This window comes from Equus asinus, chromosome 27 (assembly GCF_041296235.1).
Source record: "Equus asinus isolate D_3611 breed Donkey chromosome 27, EquAss-T2T_v2, whole genome shotgun sequence".
Lineage (NCBI taxonomy): Eukaryota > Metazoa > Chordata > Mammalia > Perissodactyla > Equidae > Equus > Equus asinus.
In genome coordinates this window covers 19400422-19425600 of record NC_091816.1, presented here as the reverse complement: position 1 = coordinate 19425600, position 25179 = coordinate 19400422, and the positions used below count along the sequence as shown (strand labels likewise).

The 25179-nt window shown below is 38.4% G+C and overlaps 1 protein-coding gene across 2 annotated transcripts in view; it reads right to left on the bottom strand.

Annotated features, from left to right (window-relative positions):
* ZDHHC2 (zinc finger DHHC-type palmitoyltransferase 2) overlaps positions 1-25179 on the bottom strand; it is a 65952-nt gene that overhangs the window by 24447 nt on the left and 16326 nt on the right. Inside the window, exons 1-5 of one of the 2 annotated variants that reach the window (XM_014836512.3) lie at positions 14358-14726; positions 14245-14271; positions 12632-12726; positions 5358-5478; positions 736-805 (exon numbers count right to left, since the gene is read on the bottom strand). In XM_014836512.3, coding sequence (XP_014691998.1) covers positions 736-805; positions 5358-5478; positions 12632-12726; positions 14245-14266 — 308 coding nt within the window. In that variant the 5' untranslated portion in view covers positions 14267-14271; positions 14358-14726. Of the gene's footprint in view, positions 1-735; positions 806-5357; positions 5479-12631; positions 12727-14244; positions 14272-14357; positions 14727-25179 lie in introns of those variants that run through there. The other variant, XM_044760641.2, reaches the window with a different exon arrangement.

The window sequence follows — 25179 nt, the reverse complement described above, 5'->3', positions numbered from 1 at the left end:
AAACTTAACAGCTCCTAAAATTTTAATCCCATTAAATTATAAAAAGGAAATATAAAATGGTTATTTCACAAAAAGCTGTGGCAAGTAAAATATTGCAAAATCATTGACTTATCTAAAAATTGAATAATAGCAAAAGTCCTGATCTATAATAAACACTATAGCCAATTCTAGTTACGACATGATAATAGAACTTTAAATTCAAAATACACATGCTTTAAGATGCAAATCAAAGAGCTCATTTTCTAAAAACAATGCAATGCAATATGTTAACATACAACTATCTTATGCTAAAGAGAAAGTGTAAAATGTCAAGAGATCAACAGAATGTCTGTATAAAACTTTTCCTTTAACATCAATCCTTAAGCCAAGCAGTACTGTCCTTTTGGTATATTAAGTATATAATAACATCTGACATGTCATGAAGTCTATATATCTCTATAAAGATGGCAAAGAGTCACAGAAGTATTTGTTAAATAGGACTAGCCAAGTCTGAGCTGCTAAAAATCGTGCACATCATGCCAGTGTGAATCTAGGGAAAAAGGGACAATTGATTGGCACCCTAAGCCACATTCATATTAATGCAAGTGACTGTGCCAAATATATTTCCTAAATAAAGGTGTGAGAAGCATGAATAAGGAGAAAAGGAAACAACTTGGAAAAACAGTGATAAAAGAAACATGTTAAATAAAAAGCCCACCAGCACGTAGACATTTTAGAAGTGAAAAGTTTTCTTACTTATCACAGACGGAACAGTGATGGCAGCGATCTGGCTTTATAAGTTGGCATCTGTCACAATATCGGATTGCTAGGAACAAAAAGCTCCACTTAGACTTAAATTTAACAGTGAACTGAATATACAATTAAACGGCTTCTATCATCTATCCAAATTTAAATTTCAAGAGCACACTGAATTTAAATTTGGTAAAAATGAGATATTCGACTCTGTAAATAGCAAAATGGAATGAGTCGCCCCCAGCCTCAGCTCTCTGGAGAGGGTTCCCAACAGTAGAGGGTCTTTTGGGGAAATTTCTCTAAGCCATTCTCAATTGCCAGTAGTCATAACAAGGCTCACAAGGGTGCAAATGTGTCCATTTCTCTCAAAGTAAACAGAATGTCTCCCTCCATTAAATCAGTTTATTTCCTGCACCCTACTGGGATAACCAGGTGAGGAGACAGCCACATTTTAGAAATTTGTGAATGATCTTGATTAAGTTGCTTAAACTGGGACATCTCTGTTGGGTGAGATACAAGACTAGAAGTGAGCACTGGAGGAGGTACTTCCAACAGAGAATTTTAATTCTCGTAACTGAATTCCCAATCCTCTCTCCTCTAACACAGATATCAGAGACAATCATGGATGTCTGATTTGGAGATGCTATTTCAGTACACAGATGTCTTACAGGATGCAAGCAAGCTACCAAAATTACAGGAAAGGAGTTATGAAGTGGGCAGTCCAGTAGCATCCGTAAAACGGAACTAATGAATTGAAAATTTGGAAAAAATACTTGCCACAAATAATTACCAATATTAGATGAGCTAATATTATAGTTTCTGAAACAGGAAACAGTTGCTATAAATTAAGAATAAAATGAGACAACAATGTGTATATGGAGTTGTTTTCAATACTGAGAGAAGTTCTTAATCGTCCCCTTACAGCTTTCGTTCTCTGGAACTGCAGAGATGAATGGCATGGCCTACCCATCTCCTGAGTGAACAGGTCTCTCAGGTACATTCCAGGCAAAGCTGTCAGGTACCACTGGCCCATGCAAAGTATTAAGTGCAAGGCAGTGTTGTCCAGAAGAAACAGAATGTGAGCCCCAGGTGTACTTTCAAACTCTCTAGGAGCCACATGAAAAGAAGGAAAAAGAAAACAGGGGAAATCAATTTGAATAACATATTTTATTTTACCTAATACATCCAAAATATTATTTCAACATATAATCAATATAAACATGTTAATGACATATTTTATCGTTTTTCATACCATGTCTTTGAAACTTTTCTGTATTCTACACCTACAGTCGCATGTTAAGTGTTCAAGAGCCACGAGAGACTAGTGGCTACCATAATGGTGGCATGGGTCTAAAGTCATAAAATTTCTAGGCGAGTTTTGGTGGGCAAGGCTAGATTCTCTCCAGATGGTGATTATCTTGCCTTTAAAGTACACCAGGAAAACACTTTTCAAATCAGAGTGGGCAAGAACTCACAGGAAATCAAAACAGTAGAGCAATGAGTGTTTTGTGTATAGTCTTTCATAAACAGAAATTTAGTCTTTTAATAAAAAAACACTCCAGGTGTCAAATTATGTTCAATGAAAATCATCCCAGTGTAATTTAAAATGAACTGTCTGATTATCATTTAAAAACTCCTAACAGTTGAGGGGGAATTTTATTTTAGCTGTCGTGCTTGAATTTTTTGAGAATTTATCCATATATTACTCACGTAATTTAAAACCTTTCTGGCAAGTGTTGAAAAGAAAACAATATCAACATCTGTGTGCAAAATGATAAGCTAATTACATCACCTCTAACTGTTATCTTCCTGGTCAAAATCGACAAAAATTTTTTTGTAGGAAAGGATGGAGGGCAAGAGAGAGCTAAAAACGTAAATAGTCCTAATTAATAAAAATAAAAACAAGTAATAACACAATAAAGTTCAGAGAGCCCTGTAAGAAAGCGGAAGATGGCTGGATCAGAAGAAAGCACAGGAGAAACAGAAACGAGATGAACAGGCTTAACTCCCTGCCTTCCCACACCCCACGCCCAAGTCTGTACATGGTTGAATTTGCTCTCTGCACAGCAGTCCGGTTAACCCAGCCAGCTGGCATTTTTCTCTTTCGGGTTTGGAGAGGTACGGTGGATTCAGAATGGATGCTAAAATCCCAATGTATATTACCACTCACTTTCTTCAATTCTCTCTAAGTGTGTGAACATCAACTGAACCTTTCAGTTGCTTCAGTCCACAGACTTTCCCAGAGTGAGGAAGGAAGTTATCCACAGAACATGGCGTCTTAGAAGGGTGTGGCTGGTGGGGGGGGGGGGGTGAGAAGGACCCCCTCCCATTCCTGCCTTCGTGCTACTGTGGCTGCTCCACTGAACGTTTTTCTGCATTGTGCTCATCGTTACATTCTACACATTCCAGAAGGGGATCAATCACACCAGCATTATAATCCATTTATTACACTTTGTGGAATTTAATTTAGTCAATTCCTCTAGTTAGTTAATACTGATTTTAGCAGGCATGCAGAATTTTTGCACTGAAAGTATAAATAAAGATCATATTAAGAAATCCAGATTCTATTCCAGACTGTCACAAATATTTGAAGTCCTAAGTTCATCTCAGGAAACAGGCATACAATACCTGAGAGGAACAAGAGAGGTCAGTCTTAACGTTATATAAACTACACAAGGAGATGACTTATAAATACAAAGTGTAGCGGTTATTATTAATGAACATGAATACTTTGTTCTGGTAGGACTTATGCTTCCCCCTTTCTCATCATTCGGTGTATCAAGGGGTATGGTGGGAAAACACTGCACTTGGAAGGAGGAGATGAGGTTTTTGCATCTTCTGCCATCATTAACCGGCTTTGGAGACTCAGGAGTCATTTACGTTTAGGGGGCTTAAATTTCCTCAGTGCTCATTTAGGTTTATATAGGGGAAATATACACAAACACTCACAAGCCCATCTCTGGCTTTGCGGGATAGAAGCAGTGGCATAACATTAAAGCAGAAATTACTACTTGCTCATTGAGAAACGGGGAAAACAAACACGAAAAAATTGTGTGAGAGGCAGAGTTTGATTCAATTATGATTCTAAATGTGTTAGAAACAAATACAAGCAATATAAAAATATTAATGAGATATACATTCTTTTTTTCGTACCAAGTCTTTGCAAGTTGTATATTTTACACTTAAAGCGCATCTCAGTTTGGACCAGCCACGTTTTAAGTGCTCAACAGTCACATGGGGTTAGTGGCCAGACAGGTCTAAAGTCACAAAATTTCTGGGTGAGTCTTGGTGAGTAAGTAATCAATAGCCCATGTGTGCCAGTTTTTAAGACAATTCTTTAATTAGATAGCTGTTAAATTACCTAAAAAATCTGACTCAGGTAAAATAGTTTTATTAATTTAGTTGCATTTGCAAAAATATTAGCATAAATTTTAAAGATAAAGAAATTGCAACAATACCTAAATTAAGTTTTATGTAATTTATATAATTTGTTTTAAATTTATGTAACGGCCGGCCTGGAGGAGCAGTGGTTAAGTTTGCACGTTCCACTTTGGTGGCCCAGGGTTCGCCGGTTGGGATCCTGGGTGTGGACATGGCACTGCTTGGCAAAAGCCATGCTATGGTAGGCATCCCACATATAAAGTAGAGGAAGATGGCATGGATGTTAGCTTAGGGCCAGTCTTCCTCAACAAAAAGAGGAGGATTGGCAGCAGTTAGCTCAGGGCTAATCTTCCTCAAAAAAATAAATAAATAAAATAAAAAAATAAAAAATAAATTTATGTAAAATTATCAATGTTATGTTCATTGTAGATTTTGCTCCTTTAAATTAAATAAGAATAGGAAGGTATATAATTAAAACTTTATTTATTTATTTTCTGCAGGGGAAGTTTTGTCCTAAGCTAACATCTGTCAATCTTCCTCCTTTTTTCTTCCTTTTTTCCCCCTGCAAGCCCCAGTACATAGTTGTGTGTAGTCTTAAGTTCTTCTGGTTCTTTATATGAGCTGCTGCCACAGCATGGCTGTTGACAGACGAGTGGTATATTTCCACGCCTTGAAACAGAACCAAGGCCACTGAAGCAGAGCACGCTGAGCTTGAACCACTAGGCCATCAGGGCTGGCTCTATAGTTTAAACTTTAAAAATGAATACAAGGGCTGGCCCCGTGGTCTAGTGGTTAAGTTTGGCATGCTTCACTTTGGCAGCCCAGGTTTGGTTCCCAGGTGGGGACCTACACCACTCATTGGTGGCCATACTGTGGTGGCGATCCACATACAAAATAGAGGAAGACTCTCATAGATGTTAGCTCAGGGCAAATCTTCCTCAGCAAAAAAAAAAAAAAGACTACAACTATAAATCAAGATTTCAGCAATTCTAACATCTCTACTGAGTCACAACTAAGCAGGCAGAACAGAAGTTAACTCAGTTCTGATTTGGTTGACATTGCTGTGCCACAGTGTTATTCATGTTTCCATTCTGTTTTATGGAATTATACAGTACAGATTTCAAAGTAATTCAAGCTATTACACACTGTGTCTCAATGAGTGTTTGGTAGTTTCAAGAATATAAATCTGCTTTCTAACAGTCACCACAACCTATTGTACTAAAGCACTCATTATCGACCTCTACCTCCAGACATGGTCCTGGTATAGATGGGAAGATCTTTGGCTGCTCGCCTAAGAACTTCCTGATGGGCTTCTCCTCTTGGCTCTCGCTCCAACAATTCTTTCTCTGCATAAGAGAGATGGAACTGTGGAATAAATTTAAACTTTAATCAGTATTTTCAAAGAAATGATAACATATTGGTCCACTATACCTAGAAAAAAGTATCTATAAAATATTAATGGTATATAGCATATATATTCAGAGAGGTAAGAGAGTTTGAAATCTGGGCAAGTCTCTTAACTTCATGGATCATTTTTTATGCCTGTGAAAGAGGGAATGATTATAACAATATCCACTTTCTCAGATGTTTGTGAGACTCAAAAGGAATAGTATGTAAAAATGTTTTACTAATTGTAGAATTCTATCCAAGTATTAGTTGCATCAGGTCCAAATAAACCCAATACAGGTTGATAGAATTGTTACTTGTATAATATGAATGTCAAAAAAATCTACTTCTACCAGGAAATGAACCAAATATACAGTCTCCTCCCTCAGAACACTTTTATGTACAAAGGCATGTCACAGATTTTAAGAAAGATGACATTTGTAGAGATCTGAAGGAATGGAAAATTGCCTAGGGTGGAAAAGATAACATACCTGACCTGCCACCAACCTCGAGAGTGTGGCAGTCCTTGGCCGGCTGACACATCCTGTTTTCTTTTTGTTTAAATAGTTTTTTATTTTTAGAACACTTCAGATTTATAGAGAAATCGAGAAAATTAGTACAAGTTTCCACATACCCTCTCACCGAGTTCCTCACATTATTAACATCCTATTTTAGTATGGCACACTTAGCAAAATGAATGAATCAATATGATACATTATTATTAACTAAAGCCTATAGTTTATTTAGATTTCCATAGTTTTGACTGAGTATCTTTTTCTGTTCCAGGATCCCATTCAGGACCCCCCAGTACGTTTATTTGTCATCTCTCCTTGAGTTCCTCTTGGCTGTGAGAGTTTCTCAGATTTTCCTTTTTTTGGTTGACCTTGACAGTTTTGAGCAGTGCTGTTCAAGTATTTTGTAGGATGCTTCTCTACTGGAATCTGTCTGATATTTTTCTCAAGATTAGACTGGGGTTATGGGTTTTGAGGAGGAAGACCACAGAGATAAAGTGCCGTTCTCATCACGTCATATCAAGGGAAGGTACCATCAACATGACATCCGTTTATGTGGACCTCGAGCAGCTGGTTAAGGGAGTTTTGTCAGGTTTCTCCACTGCAAAATTACTCATTATTTCCCCATTTCCATCCTGTACTCTTCAGAAGGGATTTAGCATATGAAGCCCACATTTAAGAAGTGACAATTTATTCTTCCCCTCTTTGAAGGCAGAGTATTTGCATAAATTATTTTTCTATAAAAGAGATTTTTCCCTCTCTCCATTTATTTACTCATTCAATCATTTATTTATATCAGTAGATTTATAGATATTTATTTGATACTTTGGGTTATAATCTAACACTATTTTATTTACTTTGTTGCTCGAATTTTTCCAGCTTTGGTCACCGGGAGTCCTCAGTTGGCTCCTGGGTCCTTCAACATATTACCATCAATATACTTTATTTATTTTTGGAAGAGGAGCGATTCCTTACTTTCTGGCACTGCAAGTGCTCCAGGCTCATCTTGAATATTTCCTGCCCGAGTTCTAGAAAAACAGACATTTCTCCAAGGAAAGCCATTTCTCCTTCCTTTTACTGGAGAATGGTGTTAGAAGCCAAGATCTGGGCTCAAATCTAAGTTTTCAGATTAAAGGAGAGTATAATTTTAAGAGGATACAAATTAAGGAAAAAAACCTAAAATCTAATGACAAACAGAAAACTCAAAGAACTGTATTTCCTTTTTTGCTAGTTGTTTTCCACTTAGGACAAAAATAAACATATAATCTCACAGTATCTAAAATGTACAACTTAAAACATAGAACTTTTTTTGCTTATTAAATTGGCAACCATTTTCGTAATAACAAGATGCAATGTCAAGAGTCTGATGAAATCGGTGGCATTGCAAATTGCTACAGTCCTTTTGGGAAACAGTTTGGCAAGTAACTTAAATTTCTTTGATCTAGTAATTCTACTTCTGAGAATTTATATTAAGGAAATCATCCAAAATAAAGTTACAGTTCTATGTACAAACAGGTTAATATTATTATTTATAATATGAAAAGTTGGGATATGACTAAGGTTTACACTTTTCAGTAAGAATATCATGCCATTATTAAAGATTACGATAAACCAATGATGGGCTATCACATGAAAAAAAATTGGAATTTGTGCACTCTGGATACAACTAGGAAAAACAACAAGAAAGAAATTCAGAATGTAAACTGGCTGAATTAGTGTGGTGGCATAGTCTTTCTTTTTTCTTTTTCTTTTTGCCTAGACTCCATTTTCAAAATATAATTTAGTATGGTAATATTACTTTCATGTTGAGAGAAAAACTTACAAATTGAGAAAATAGTATCTACTTAACAACTTGCTATGAAAAAGGTAAATTTTAATTCATATGTTCCAGAATTCTTATATTCTCTCAATAGTGACAAGAAAATATTAACATTGCTTTCTTATATTATCTCCTCTCCTACTTTTTTAGTCCCATTTTCCAAAGATCTTTAGCACTTGAGAACACATTATTGTCAATTTAAGGAGCCTCATTTTATAAGTAAGGGATTACTTGTAAATTAATTAGATTAATTAGAAGCTGATTAATTAGAAGATTAGCCCAAGATCTTGCATTTTACAAATGGAATGACCTTAAAATTCTTAACCAGCAATCAAGGGCTCTTTCTTTCACAATAATGGTCTTCAGACTCTTTTGATCATGTACCCCTGGCAGTGAAAAATAATTTGAGGTTGCACTGCCAATATATGCATATTTATTTGTTTATAAATATACTGTTAGCTAATATATTATGGACCTTATGTATGAAATGTTAAAAAAGAGAAACATTAAAAGAATAATAGAGAAACAGAAGTTGTGCTATCTTTTCTCCATGCTCCAATTGATGTCCTGGGCACATCCACCCACGTGGTGTCCACTCTCCATGCTGGAGTGTGGGGTAGTGACAAGAGTGTAGCCTTGATGGTCAAAACAACTTTGGTTTGAATGTTAGCTCTGCTAGACACTAACACTAGATGCCTTAGGATAATTAACAAATGTTCAGAGCCTACTGCTCCATTTGTAAAATGGTAATAAATAATATTTGTCACACAGTTGTAGAAATCGAATAAGGTATGTATCTTTTGTAGAAAAATCATCCAACACAGCCAGGCACAGCTGTCAATTCACTGTTATGAATCTCGACTTCTGCCACAATACTGTGTTATTTCTTCTGTGTTCTGTATCATTTCACTTTTCCACTCTCTCCAACCACTATTTCAAACCTTCTCTGCTCCCCCAAAGCTCCAACAAGCCGCCTCCCTCATTATTAGCTGATGATCTCACATATAACTTTAGGGAGAAATCAGAAGTCACTTCAACTTCCTGCCAAAGTTATACATACAAACCTGCATCTGTACATATAACCTCTTCCCCACATTCAGTCATTCAACAAACATGTACTGAGTACCTTGTATGGGTCAGAGACTGCTCTAGGTAGTGGAGATGGATTAGTGAACAGAACAGATAAAGTGCATGCCACTGTAGAGCTTACATTCCAGCAAAGGTATAAAAAATGAAAATGCAATGAATTATAAAATTATATGCTCTGGAGAAAAATCCAGCAAAGTAAGGTTTATAGGGAACGCCAGGGAGAGGGTTTTGCTATGTTATACAGAGTCATTATGGAAGGTCTCCAAGATAAGGTCCCACTTGAGCAGAGATTTGGAGACAGGAGGAAAATGAGGGACCTGGCCACGCAGTTATCTGCAGGAAGAGAGTTCCAGGTCAAGGGGAAGTTGCAGGTTTCAAGGCCCCTGAAGGAGGACCGTGGTTAGCATGTTGACAGAACAGCAAGGAAACCAATGTGATTAAAAGAGCATTAATGAGGGACAGAGAGGTGCTGTGGGGCCAGGCCATGTGCAGTGTTTTAGCCTGTAGTAGGGAATTAGGTTTTTACTCTAAGTGAGCTCAGATATTATAGGAAAGTTCCAAGCAGAAGAGTGCTATGATCTGTTTAGTGTTTTGAAAGGTTTACTCTGGATACTGCGTTGAAAATATACAGAAGAGGGGAAGTACGAAAGCAAGGAAACCTGTCAAACGGGAACTGGAAATATACAAGCGACAGATACGGGTGGTTTGGATGAGGGTGGAAGGCGTGGAGGGGCATGAGCTCACACCACGGGTACTCTGAGGGTATGGCTTACACTGTAGGTACTCTGAGGGCATGAGCTCACACCATGGGTACTCTGAGGGTATGGCTTACACCATGGGTACTCTGAGGGCATGAGCTCACACCATGGGTACTCTGAGGGTATGAGCCCACACCATGGGTATTCTGAGGGTATGAGCTCACACCATGGGTACTCTGAGGGTATGAGCTCACACCATGGGTACTCTGAGGGTATGAGCTCACACCATGGGTACTCTGAGGGTATGAGCCCACACCATGGGTATTCTGAGGGTATGAGCTCACACCATGGGTACTCTGAGGGTATGAGCTCACACCATGGGTACTCTGAGGGTATAGCTCACACTGTGGGTACTCTGAGGGTATGGCTCATACCATGGGTGCTCTGAGGGTATGAGCTCACACCATGGGTACTCTGAAGGTATGGCTCACACCATGGGTACTCTGAAGGTATGGCTCACACTGTGGGTACTCTGAGGTTATGGCTTACACAATTTGCTGACTGACTAGATGTAGGGCTTTGGAGAAAAAGAGTAGCCAAGGATGACTCCAAGGTTTTGGACCTGAACAACTGGAAGAATGGAGTTGCCATTATTGAGAAGGGAAAACTTTAGGCATAGGAGGATTCAGGGAGTGGATGGCAAATCAGAAGTTTGCTTTCAGGTATGTTGAATTTGAAAATCCTACTGGATGCCAAATAGGTAACTGGAAATGAGTTTGGAGTTCAGGAGAGAGGACCTGGCTAATGATATTAATTTGAGAGCTGTAGCAATGAGACAATATATAAAGTCATAATGTAGATAAATAAGAGAAGAGTTCCAAAGATTGAGCTCTGGGACAATCCAATGCTTTAGAGGCTCAGGATATACTGAAGAACCATCAAAGAAGACCAAGAAGGAGTTGCCACTATGAATAAAAATAGAGTTATTCGGATGAGAAAGGAGATAAGAATATTCTGGAAAGAAAATAATGGCATGGTGTATACAGGAAACTACATGCATCTAAGAGCTACCCAAGTATAAAGAGGAAGTCAGAAATTTAGATGAGTCATTGTTGCCAGACCAGGGAGACCGGACTTCACCCTGTGGGACACATGGAATCACTCAACAGATACAAGCAGTAGAGTGAAAGGGTTAAATTTGTTTTTGGATGAATCATTCCAGCTTCAGGGTGGAGGAGGAATTTTTATAGAGTTCTGGGAAGGGAATGCAGGCAAGTCTGCAAACAGGGACACCGTGTAGGAGAAGAATGCAACGTCTCAGATGAAAGAGATGATTGAGACTCTTAATTAGGGCAATGATAAAAAAGAAAAAGGGGTTGGACCTAAGGAGGAAAAATTAGGAAGTGAAAACATCAGCAGGATTTGGGTGTTGGGGGAGGGGCAAGGAAGCGGGAGGACTCAAGCTTGGCTACCAAGCTGGACAAAGCCCCATCAACTGGTGTAAGAAACAGATGAGTCATGGTTTGGGGGAGGAGAGGTGGTGACTTCGGTTTTTGATGTGCTGTATTTGAGGTGTCAGTGGACTGATCAAGGAACTATGTTTGGCAGGGAGATAAGTAAGTTTGAAATTCATGGGAGAGGTCAGAGCTACAAATAGATTTGGAAATTGTCAAGACAGAGGTCATGATAAACTACCAGAGTGGAAGAGATCATCTAGGACAGAAGTCAGCGTTTTCCTTCAAACTTCTTCTCCTACAACTAAGGCCAGGCTGGGGGTAAGAGAGATGATAGAAATGCAGCAAATATGATAGGAGGGAGGAAAAAAGAGGTAGGAAAGAAAAATCAGTAGATATAGAAGAAAAAAAAGGCTATATCTAACGCATTCTAGGCCAAGCATACCATTAATTCTGTGCAAGTACCTGTGGTTTTGTTTTTAATATCCTTTCCCAGGTCATATACATATTTATTGGCATTTTTGACCCTGGGGCATTTCAAACAGATTATTTCAGGAAACAATTTACAGTGACATCTAGATCTTTTTTTTTTCACTTGGCCTATTAAAATGACACTATTGTTACTGGAGCAAAGTTTCTTTCTATTCAACAAACATGTATTGGACTAAGTGCCAAGGATACAAAAATGAGTAAGATGCAGTCCTTTGCTCTAAGAACACTTAATCAGGATGAAAGACCCAGAAACAAAGAGTTAGCCAGAATGATCTATTCAAAATGAAATTTGATCATATCACACTACTTAAAGCATTATGTAGCTAAGACAGCTAGTTGTCCCCCAATATCCAGGCTTTCCTTCTTCTAACATGCTTAATATGGCGACTGAGAATAAAGACTACACTCCCAGCCATCTGTGCAAGTAATTGTGGTCTTATATCTAAGTTCTAAATTTAAGTGGAAATGACATCAGCAACTTCCAGAAAGTGTCCTTAAAAGGAAGAACATTTACTTCTACTACTCTTTCCTACTTTCTCTGGCCTGCTGGCTGGAATGTAGACATGATGGCTAGAACTGGAGCAGCCATCTTAAGACAAGAGGGTTGACGCTGGGCATGGAGGCTATACATGTCAGAGCAACAAGATAGAAAGAGCCTGGGTCCTGTGCAGCTATGGACTAGCTACAGATTTTGAATGTAGAGAAAACTATTAAATCGTTATATTGTTGATGTTGTTGTTGTTTCTGGTGGTTGACAGCCAACTAATATACCACTAGCATGATAATTATAATAGAAGCATGTCTACCTTCAGTTCTACCCATCCTAATGTCTGACTCTAAAGTAGAAATGGAACACATAACAGATTTAATATTGGAAATATAATGCTCTGCCAGTGCAAAAATAATATTTGCCAAATGAAAATTCAAGTATTTACTAATACACATATTAATAAAAAAGAAAATCACTACACTCAGTTTCAACATTAATAAAAAGACAAAGTTCATTCTTCAGACATCAGTATTATTGATTTCCATCTTTAGAATAACTTTACTAGCATTTTAACTTACTTCTTTTGAAGGATTCATTGGTAATGTAAAGATAGTTTTCCAATAGGACCACACAAACATTGCAAAAAGTAGATGATAAGCAATCAGGCACACAACTACAATGAGAGAAACATAATTAGCATTGTAATATGCAAATCCATACTAAAATCATGGTATTTACAAAAGATCTGCCTGTTCTAACATAACAAAATTACCAATTATAATAAATACATTTTATTTTGAATTTTTATTATTGTAAATAAGTTCATTTATATCACACTGGAATAAGCACAACTCAAATAATAAGTTTTTATACCTAAAACCAGGAGTTTTTAAAAAAACTGTAATAATGCATAAATATTCCATGCATAATTATGCCCATGATTCGAACCTCCATCTGTAGTCAAGCCCGTCTATTGGCAAAATGGCCAAAAGGGACCTTTCCTAAATAGTCAAAATAAGACAGTTACGCCAATGAACTTAAATAATAAACACACCATTAAACAAATGTTACAGCAGTCAGGCTTTAAGAACTTTGCTTTAGGGGCTGGCCTGGTGGCACAGTGGTTAGGTTCGCACGTTCTGCTTTGGCAGCCCAGGGTTCGCCGGTTCAGATCCTGGGTGCGGACCTATGCACTGCTTGTCAAGCCATGTTGTGACAGGCGTCCCACACATAAAGTGGAGGAAGATGGGTATGGGTGTTAGCTCAGGGCCAGTCTTCCTCAGCAAAAAAGAGGAGAGGAGGATTGGTGGCAGATGCTAGCTCAGGGCTAACCTTCCTCAAAAAAAAAAAAAAAGAACCTTGCTTTACTGACAAAGAATAGCCAAAGCACTTCCTATTTCTGTTTGCTTATTTGCTCGGGTTCTAATCAAATTTGGTGGCCCTCACTGTTTTAATGACAACATACTTAAACAGAGACCATTTGGACAAAGAGAGACTTCCTCCAACAGGAGTTCAAGGGTCTTATTTATCTCATGAGACAGTTGTTAAGAAAAGCATTCTGAACACTTTTTTCAGATAATGGATATAAACACACTCTGTGTTGTGTTTCAGTCTTGAAGTTCTATGCAAATAAACCATATCAATTTTGTACACAATGATAATGATTAATCCTGGATAATACATTAATATATAACTTAATTCTGTAAGAGAGAGTTGAATAAAATACGCTAATTTGAAATATAGCATGTTTGGTATTTTAAAACTTTAATAGGAATTCTAAACATTTTTAAAGAATGATGATACTCATATTTATAGAATCATTAAAAAATGAAATTATTCAATCAGACACTTAAATCAGTGTGAGATGACTAGAGCAATGATATTTTTCATGAATTATGTAGGCAACTCAGATATGAGGTAATACTCTGAGCTGACACAGGAAATTGTTGATATTCCCATATCTCAAAGCCACAAGGAACTTGGCACCACGACCTCCATTTAGGGTAGAGTTCTCTGCCAAGCGTCTGTCAGAATTCAGTCCAGGGACTAAGAGAATGAGGTGCCTTTAACCCCATCTTGTCTCCATATCCTCAAAGTATAATTTCTTCATTCCAACCAAATCTGAATGCTATTTGTTTTTCAAACTATTTTTTAAATTTTATATCTAAAATAATAAAATAACATATCTTACCTTGTTCTCCAATGTCTTCCATGGACACTACAGAAATAAACAGAAAAAAGAGTTAGGTTATAGGTTATAGGAAGCTTATGGCAAACATAGGGCCTGTCAGAGACCTAGGGTACCTGAGTAGGTTAATAATTTGGCTCCCCTTCAAACCAACGTTCTGTAAATATTTGTTCAACTTTCTTTAGAGGAGAGGTGAGCACTGCGGGAGAGAGGGTCGAGAAGGCAGACTGGTGGCCGCATTCAGACACGCCTGCCTCTGTGGGCCCTTGAGCCCTGGCTCCCACGCAGAAAACAAAGACCATCAAGCATGCCCCCTTGTGGGTCTTACTCCTGACTCAGCTGGCTTCTCGGTTTTTCTTCCAAAGACAGAGTTCAGATAAAAGCAATGTTCTCCAGGTCACCACGTTTCCAGAGACACTATTGCTCTTTAAAACCTGGCAACCATCTAGTTAGCATTCCAGAAAGAAAAAAAATGTGTCCACGGCACACACGCTTCTTTTCAAGGTTTTATAAGGACAAATTCTTGTGCCCAATGACTAACTGCTCCCTACGTACAGTGTGCCTGAGAAACTTGCATCTCTTAGGGGCTGTTGTAAACGTCCCAAGGTGGCAGGTAGATTAGAACAGGGACCACAGAGCTAAAAACAAGCTGCGACAAGAAATTGTAGTTAGTCACCTTGGCAGTTTTCTTACGTTTTGTATTGTTTACTTGTTGTGTTTCCCATTTGCTCTTCCTCCATTTGTAGTAAACCCTTTTGGAAGTTTTGCCCTTTCTCAGTTGTAGCAAGGAAGATTTGACTTTGTTTATTTACATATTTTTGTTCCTATTCGGCTTTTCAAAGAGGTGTCGTGTTCCAGGCCTTAATCCTGGAATACACTTTCACTGCCTTAAGAAGCACCGGAATCAGAGAGTAATGTTGTGAGAGATTTTTAAGATTACCTGATCCACTAACCTCTTCCCAAGAGAGCTAATGACTGTCAGTTTAGGCGTTTCTAGAGCCGGCAGGAGCCCACAGTTCTGGAGAGCAGCCCATTGCATTACCGGATTGCTCTAAGAATGACTGTAAGATTACAGTGTGCTGAAATCAGCCTCTTTGCGCTTCCGCCTATGGTATCTGGGCTTCCAATCTGTAGCAGTAAACAGAAAATCTGAATGACAGACCTTCACATATTTGAAGTTATTGTTTCCCCCCCTTAAATGTTCTCTTTTAGCCCAAATAATACGTGATTCCCAGATCTCATCAACCTTGATGTGGCTCCTTTAAACGTTTCCTGGGCTCTTAATTTCCTTCCACATTCCTGACCCCCAGAATGGAAAGGCAATCACAGACAATCTTTGACTTACAAAAGGCCTGTTCCACGAGTGGGCCTGTAAATCAGAGGCTAGAGAGTCAGAGTTCGCTCACACAGAAGCTCTGAAGTGGTCAGTCTGAGGGCATAGGAAGGACGTGAGGCAAGCTTGTCTTTTACATCTGACCCTGTTGCTCCCATTTTACGCATTTCTCTCCAGGCACTGACTTCCCTGTCTTCAAAAGTGCTAAGGCATTGACTACATACAAGTGTTCCTTGGATCAAAATGTCCAGTCATTCAGCTAATCTAAGGACATGGAAAAGCAATTTACTCCATTTGTGCATTTACGTATAAAAGACCCTTAACGACCATTCCAGGGGTGCTGGTGATTTAAAGAAAATGTATTTGTTATTAACCCATGACTCTAGCTGTCAGAATTGAAAATAGTCAAACAAAATGACATTGAAAAAAGAAAAAGTACACTTAGGATGAGCTGACAATCTTTTTGACCTGGACCCCGTAATGGCTGGATGTGCTTTCAAAGACATGTTTTTTAAAGCTATTTTTGCCCTTCAAAGTTTTTTTTTTTCCATAACTCTACTTCAAAATCCACAGATCCTCTATTTTTTTCTCAATTCAACAAGTTATACATGGATGCATGCTTATGGTAAACAATTCCAATAACGTTTACAGCGTAAAATATGAAAGTCCAAAAACACTGTATCAATTACACTCCCACAACATTAGGAGCCTGTTCAATGTCCTATAAATGTAAAATAAGTCTTTAACTTTTGTTACTATTTTAGCCCAAAACAAAAATTATTGTTTTAGTATTTATTTTCCCGATTACTAGTGAAGTTTAGCATTATTTAAAAAATGATTGGTTTTTCCTATCTCTTCTGAGTGAATTATCACTTTCCTGTTGTCTACTTCTCCTTTACTTATTGAGAGGATTTTTATATCTTCTGGATAGTAATCCTGCATCTGTTACATATGTTGCAAATAAAGTTGTATTTAACTATTTTCAAATGATTTAGTAAATACTACAAAACCTTATGACTTATCTTTGATTAAATACCACTATCAAAACTTTCAAATTAACCTATTTCACTAACAGATATATGAACTATAATATACTAGGTTTTGCTTTATATTGAGGCAATTAATGTTCTCTAACCGTGTTTACCTAATTAGTGAGTCAACGACTCATCTGGTAATTTTCAATTCAGTGGAAGAGTTGTCAATTTCAACATTTCCTTTCTCATAAAAACACACCAAATACAAGGTGATTTTCAAATGCAAATACTTTTGTTCATAAATGACTGTTTAAGAAAAGGTTGCTATTTAGCCACATATATGTTTCTAATATATATACGTACATAAAGATATTATGGAAAATAAAGGTTCATTTTTGGAAAAATATAGATGGTAAGTCAAATCTAATTTGATTATTTATATCAATATGAGAATTAAACAGCAATACTGAACATATTTATGATGGATCTTCCAAAAACAAGTGGGTTGTAATGTAAATTTTGAGTTTTATCCAGTATTATTTAATTTTATTATTTCACAGAATTTCAATTTGGTCTACTTAAAATTATGCTGATATTTATTCTCCAACTGTACACATATAGAAATTTCAAATGTTTTATGGCCCTCTTTATCACATTTTCTTAAAACCAGCTAAACCAGGTAATTAATAGTTATTTCTTTTTTAATTTCTTTTGAGGAAGATTAGCCCTGAGCTAACATCTGCCGCCAATCCATCTCTCTTTGCTGAGGAAGACTGGCCCTGAGCTAACATCTGTGCCCATCTTCCTCTACTTTATATGTGGACGCCTGCCACAGCACGGCTTGATATGCGGTGCATAGTTATGCAGTGCATAGGTCCGCACCGGGATCCCAAACTAGTGAATCCTGAGCCGGTGAAGCAGAGCTTGTGTACTTAACTGCTAGGCCACAAGGCCGGCCTTCTATTTCTGTTTTTCATTAAAGTAAAATGGAGGCAAACGAGCTTTACTCAGTCACAGTACACAGGACATTCATTAATTCTATCCCAGAAATCCTTTTATTTTCAATTTTAAAGTTTCACGCATGTGACAAAATGTTATGACTTTGGGCTCTACTGGATCATATTAAAATTAGTTCCTCATTAAAGCACAACAACGGGCATAGAGCATCTGCCCCGTAAAAGTTGACTGAATCAAAAAGTGGTTTAAACAAACAGAAGGAAACACAATTTGAATCACTTGAAAGTGGAATACCAAAGCCGACCTATGAGAAATGTTAATTCTTTCTTTTGTGGGCTTGAAAGACTCAGGAAAGAAGTCATTTCTTTTACACATCTAGCAAACCGTAGAAACTCAGCTAGTAATTTACAAAACCGAAAGTAATCTTATCTGTATTCCCCTGCTGGTATGTATATTTCTCAGAAGTGAAGACGATACCTGTACCTCATTCATAAAGAGAGAGAGCAGAAGACACATCGGTCCATGATCCTCTAAAAAGCAAAAGGTGGAAGAAGATGCTGGCTTCAAGCAAGACAGAAGATTTTATAAGTTTGTAGGGTTTTTCTCTCTTAGTTTTGGTTCTTCCTTAGTATTTTACTTTTTTATAGTTCAATTTATCAAAATGAAAAAGATCTTACTAAGCCTGACAGCACTAAAGAGCAAATGCTCTGGCTCAAGACAGGCAAAGCTCAATCCTCTCTCTGCCACTTGTGAGTTCAGAGAAGTTGTTCCACCTATTCCATCACAAAATGAATGTAATGATGACAGTAGCTGTACCATTAGAGCTGTGGCGAGAATGAAAAGAAGTGATCTATGTCATGTACTTAACACAGTTCCTGGCACGCAGTAAGCCTCTCGAATATAAAAACAATTATAATATACAATGTTTAACTTTGCTAATACTAACTGTACCACATAACATACAGGAAAGGGGACTAAATATGAAAAAAAATTACAACAGAAAAGTAATTTTTTTGTACAGCCTTTTGAAAGAAACAAATGCAAAATTTTGAATGTGAAAATAGACTTTGCAAGTGAAAATAAAAGCTGAAAAATAACTTCTATCTCCATATCTTGCCTTTTAACAAAGCTATGTCATTCCAGAAACTTGCTTAGTATAAACAAAAACAGTGGTACTCATCCTTAGCATAGAGTAATAATGAGACATAAAAACTTCCTTCTCGATGCGGCAGTCCGTGTGAGAACTTCTCTTAAAGTGAGAAGATCTATTTTAGATGTGACACCATCTGTTTAACTTAACGAATAAAAGCAATTACTTTTTTTTTCCCCCAAGGCCTAAATCTTACATTCATCCCAAAGAAGTTAGATGCAACTGACGCTTGGGAACAACAGCAGTGCTGTTATTACACTAAAACATTTACCATTCATACATCTGGTTGACCATCCAATTGCATACAATAGTAACGCCGTGGGCCACAATTTTAATTTTCATTTCAAAAACTATTTGCCTAGGGGCCAGCCTGGTGGTGCAGTGGTTAAGTTCACACGCTCCGCTTCAGCAGCCCGGGGTTCGCAGGTTTGGATCCTGGGTGCAGAACTATGCACTGCTTATCAAGCCATGCTGTGGCAAGTGTCCCACATATAAAGTAGAGGAAGATGGGCATGGATGTTAGTTCAGGGCCAATCTTCCTCAGCAAAAAAATAAATAAAATAAAAGAGGAGGCTTGGCAGCAGATGTAGCTCAGGGCTAATCTTCCTCAAAAAAAATTATTTGCCTAATTTTATCATGGATTAGCTTAATTTCTTTCTGATCCAGAGTCTATAATGATCATATTTTGCTTTAGAGATTTCTAACATTCCAATATGCCTCCAGAACTTAAAATTCTTCCCTGATTAATTGTGGCACAGCTAGGCAGCAAGGAGTCTGACTTCTTGAAAGATCTTAAGGAATCACAGCACTTTCTTGGCACTGATAGCGTAGAGGAAGAGAAAAAGCAAGAATGGTAAATTATTACCAGAGTTACCAAGGGTGTTCCTGTTTGCCAAGAGGAAAATGAAGTCCTTTAAGGATTACAACCTGGAATCTGGAACAGTCATAGACACTGCATGGCTGGTAGTCAGGTTGCCAGTTCTATTTCCTCCCTCACTAGTCATTCCTCTGAGAAACAGAGTGGGGCATTAGAGAAAAGGCTGATTGGTCAGTCATCAGTTTTGATTTGAGAGGAGCAACACTTTTTATTGTAGTAGTATGTTTAAGAAATTCTTGTGTAAAAATAAAACAGGCATGGGGCGAGCCCTGTAGCCCAGTGGTTACGTTAGCGTGCTCCGCTTCAGCGGCCCAGGGTTCGCTGATTCAGATCCTGGGTGTGGACCTACACACCGCTCATCAAGCCATGCTGTGGCGGCACCCCACACAGGAGAACTAGAAGGACTTACAACTAAGATACACAACTACGTACTGGGGCTTTAGGGAGAAAAAAAAAAAGAGAGGAGGATTGGCAACAGATGTTAGCTCAGGGCCAATCTTCCTCACCAAAAATGCATACTTAAAAACAAAGAAAACCATTTTGTAAAAAAAAATAGTACAACAGGTAAAACCAAAGCTGAAGAGAGAGACTGTTAGCCAAAGTAATCAGCCTGAATATACAAAAGGATGACAAACTGCTTCTTGATCCAAACCTGGGTTGAATAAACATCCTTAAAAATGTATACCCCCCTCAAAAAAAGTATCCCCCTCTTACCTCTTTTGCATAAATTATCAAGCAATCATTTAATCCAGGGGTCAGTAAACTACAGCCCGTGGTCCAAATATAGCCAGACACTTGTTTCTGTAAATAAAGTTTTATTGGAACACAGACACACCCATTCATTTACACGGCTGTTTTTGTGCTACAATGGCAGAGCTCGATAGCTGTGACAGAGACAGTATGGCCCACAGAGCCTAAAAGATGTACTATCCGGCCCTCTGTAGAGTTTTCCAACCCTGTGTATTAGAGTTCTCCAGAGAAACAGAACCATCGGGGGGGTGTGTGTATGTGCATAGAGACACAGAAAGAGAGATGTATTTTGAGGAACTGGCTCACATGGTTGTGGGGGCTGGCAAGTCTGAAATGTGCAGAGCAGACTGGCAAGCTGGAGACCCAGGGAGAAGTCAATCTTGCAACCTTGGGTCCAAAAGCAGTCTAATGGCAGAATTCCCTCTTCTTTGGGGGACCTCACTCTTTTATCTTAAGGCCTTCAACTGATTGGATTAGGCCCACCAACATTATGGAGGGTAATTTGGTTTACTCAAAGTCTATTAATTCAAATATTAATCACATCTAAAAAATACCTTCATAGCAACATCTAGACTGGTGTTTAACCAAATAACTGGCCACCATAGCCTAGCCAAGTTGATACACAGAACTAATCAATACACCCTAAATCTATAATTGAGTTTTATTCTGGAAATCTTCTACTAAGAGACTGATCTTTTAAACCAGTTCTCAAGCCAAGTTTATTACATATTATATATTAATAAATTGGAATTATATCTAGCAAATTAACTATAGTACATCTTTATGTATCTGCTAGAGAGAAAACAATAATAAAATCCTTAGTCATACTCTAAAAACCTGACTACAAATAATCTGATCCAAATTAAGTTTATTTATACACCCGTATGATTGCTAAGAATGCCATCAAACCTTATTCTCTAAAGAGCTCTAAAAATATTAGAGCCGAGTTAGTCCAGATTGATGTAAATTCAGTCTTGATTAAAAGCAGGGGATCATCTCACAGATTATTCCAGTCCTATATTTTTACCAACTGATTTTTTAAAACTTGGCTTTGGCGACGCTACATTAATCCTCAAACATTAAGAGTTTGCTGTCAAAAACTGTATCTATTGATAAGCAGCAGCCCAGTAAACTGCTGGTAACTTAAATCTAGCTCGACTTTCAGTCATCAGTACATCCAACATCCAAAACTTCAGATACCAAAATACGCCTTCAGAGTACATAAAAAATGTACTTTCTGCCTTAAATTAGCAAAGAACAGTTACATAATTGTTGCTAGAACAATTTGGTTTTTGGGTGCTTTCACTGCAAATGTATATTGCTGTGATCTTTGATTTCTTTTCTTAAGCTGAATTTTCTTGCCTTCGAATTCAAACTCTCTCTTTTGGAGGAATAATTTTCCTATATTGCATATACACAGTAACTTTTCTAAATAAAGCCGCTGTGCCTCTTCCAAATTCAGTGTGACACAGACACATCTTAGGCCCATACATGCAGTCTGATCATCGAGAATACCAAAAATAAAGACTTGGTTCTAATAGATGAATCTTAAGAACAGCTTTACAGCCAAGCTCTATTTTTTTTTTTCCTGCTTATCTTTAACTCACTGCAAAAACCTTCACCGACTATACTGTACTCACACTGTTGAGGATAAAATGGTAAAGGAGACTCCGTCCCTGTACTCAAAAAGCTTAAAGCTCGTGACATCATTTTCACCAGAAGTTCAAACTAACTGAGAAAACAAGGACACGGTTATTAAAACATTTGCAATTAATTAAAGCCGCAGCTCAGATTCAGAAAATTAAGATAAAAGTAATAGAAGCAGTACAGATGTTTTAGTATCTCCCATCCTAACAAAATCTCCCCTCTGACCTCATGTCTGTAGCTGCCATCCCATTTTTCTGGCCCTTTCACAGGAAAACTTATTTTCCCATCCATCCAAATGCACTGTGTCTACCTTCTCTAACTTCCTATTACTTCCTTAATTAACTCCAACTGGTCTTTTCCTCCCCAACATTCCAGGGCTGCCCCTCCCTACTGCTAATTCTCGGTACTCAAGTTACTCTAACAGAATTACTTATGCTCCTTTTGAAATACTCTGTCGAACTGACAGCGAATTCTTTGACTAAATTGGCCAGTGGGAACCGGCTGAAGCCGATCTTTTGTCCTTTCAGCTACTTTCCAAGAAGCTCTAGTTCATTTTTAACGTATTGGAGATAAAAATTTGGGCAGTAGGAGGATACACTATAAATCATTCCCATGCATGTGGGTGGCATTGCTGCTAGACCATTTTAATGACAAACCTAAGAAAAATATATTATTCACATTGATATTCCCAATTGAATTCCAACTGTATGCTTTTCTTCCTAATAAACGTTTTTGAATGTATTGCCTTTACAACAGATCTGCTTACATTTTTAAGCCTTTTTATCAAACTGTGTATTCCTTTGTAATCCCCAAATGTCCTTGTAATTTTATTGACAGCTGCCATCCCTGCCTTCGTCACTAACCTCATCTCACACCTCTCCCCGTCTTGCGCATGATGCTCCAGTGATGCTGGGCCTTCTTGCTTCTTAAACATACTAGCATGGTCCCCACCCCAGATCCTCTGCGCTTGCATTGAACTGGGTGGTAAGAGACCGGGACTCTAGGCCAATCCTCCCAATGTGTGTCACCTCAGTCGCTATATTCAGCGGATCTATGCTATGATTTTATTATTTAAACAAAAACTTGCAGTTTATCCTGAAGCTTCTTCTGGCTCTAAAATTATCTTCAGTCCTATTCTGATGTATTCCCCCCAAAATATTGACTTTTAAAAACCTAGAGCAAAAGTCATTCTACAAATAAATTTATCAGTGGGTTTGTAAGAACCACTCTGTCAAGGACAGATAAGCAGCTTCAGAATAGGAATGAAGAGTGTCAAATAAAAATGGCAAGTAATAGGATATATTGGAATATATGAGGAAGCCATTTTGTGTAAACCTAATTCAGCCTGACCTTGTCTTTCCAAAAGAGCCTGACCGTGGCCGTTGAGCATGCATTGTATATCTGCTTTAGAGATTCCCTATGGCAAGAACAAAGGCCCTTGAGATACGGGTGCAACTTCTCTTCCCCTCCCAACATTGGCATTTCTTTAAGGATTAAGCACCTTTCTTTGGGCTAGGAACTGATTGCTTGCGGCGCCTGTCTGTGACCACCCAGCTCAAGACAATAGACTTGCCTCGTGGTACGCCCACTGCCCGTAACCACCCAGCTCAAGACAATAGACTTGCCTCGTGGTACGCCCACTGCCCGTAACCACCCAGCTCAAGACAATGGATTTGCCTCCTGCTACGCCCTCCGAGATAGCAGACCACTACCTGCTGTGCCCATCAAGTGCGGTGCCCACAGGGCAATCTTGTGACTATCGTGGGAGGGACATTTCAATCATATGTGAAACACCCTCTTTGAGGGTATATAACCACCCTGTGTACCCCACTTCTTTGGAGTGCTCTGTTCCTTTGTGGAAAGACTCTCTCGGGTTATAATCCTAAAATTTAAGCTCAGAATAAACTCACCCAAATTTTCATTTATAGATTGGTTATGGATTATTTTCGTCAACAAGAGCAAGGATAAGGCTTCAGAGCACAGAACTTGGACCCCAAACACATGGTTATCAATTTGGGCTCTCTCAGTTACCATAAGAGCCAGACCTGACCTTCCTGACAGCCCTGACCACAAACACTGTGCCAGGCAATCCTCACTGGATCCCCACACACTTCCTTAAAAACTCACTGTACAATAAGCAAACCATGATCTCTTTTAAAATGTAAATCGATGATGTCATCTCACTAAAAACTCTCCCACGGGGGCCAGCCCTGTGGCCGAGTGGTTAAGTTCACGTGCTCCACTTCAGTGGTGCGGGGTTCAGTTTGGAACCCGGGCACAGACCTACACACCGCTCATCAAGCCATGATGTGGCAGCATCCTACATAGAAGAACTAGAAGCACTTACAACTAGGATATACAACCACGTACTGTGGCTTTGGGGAGGAAAAAAAAAAAGATTGGCAACAGATGTTAGCTCAGGGCCAATCTTAAAAAGAAAACAAAACAAAACAAAAAAACCCCTTCCACAGCTTTGCACTGAATTTGCATAAAGTCTAGGCTCCTTATTTAGACTTCACTGGTCGAACATGATCCGGCTCCTACTAAATTCTCCAAGATCCCTTCACGTCACTCATCCTCTTGCTTACTAAGCTGCAAGCAGGCTGACCTGGCTGTTTTTGGAACACGCTAAACCTTAGTGTCTCTGCCCCGTCTGAAAAGCTCTTCACCCGGCTCCCTCTTGGCTCCTTCTTGATCGTCCTTCAGGTTGCACCTTACCTGTCAGTTTCTCACAGTCTCTCCTGTCTAGGTCACCCCAGCAATCATTATCACAATATGCTGTTTGTTTCTTAGCACTTAGCACAATCTGTAATTATCTCAGTATTGATCTCACCAGGCTGTTTTGAGAATTAAACTAGGTAATGTAAGCAGAAGCACCTAGGACGGAACCTAGCACTTATTAGGGGCTCAGTAAATGTTAACTGAATATGGGGCATAAATATATCTTTATACAGTGACATGTTAACTGCAGGAGTTCCCCAAAATTTAGGGTTAACAGTTTTATTAACAATCTAGAGACAGAAGTACACAGTGCATTTTTAGCTTGCAGGAGTGCTACAATTTTTTAGAGAGTGAAATGCCAAGTTGGTGGGAAATAAATTGCTGGAAGACCTTCTGAGTGTGAATAAGCAGAAAGATGCAGGTGAGTTACAATATGAGCAAATTAACATAATAAGAAAGCATTAAACCAGTGAATTTTTTTTTTCTTGAGGAAGATTGGCCCTGAGCTAACATCTGTTGCCAATCCTCC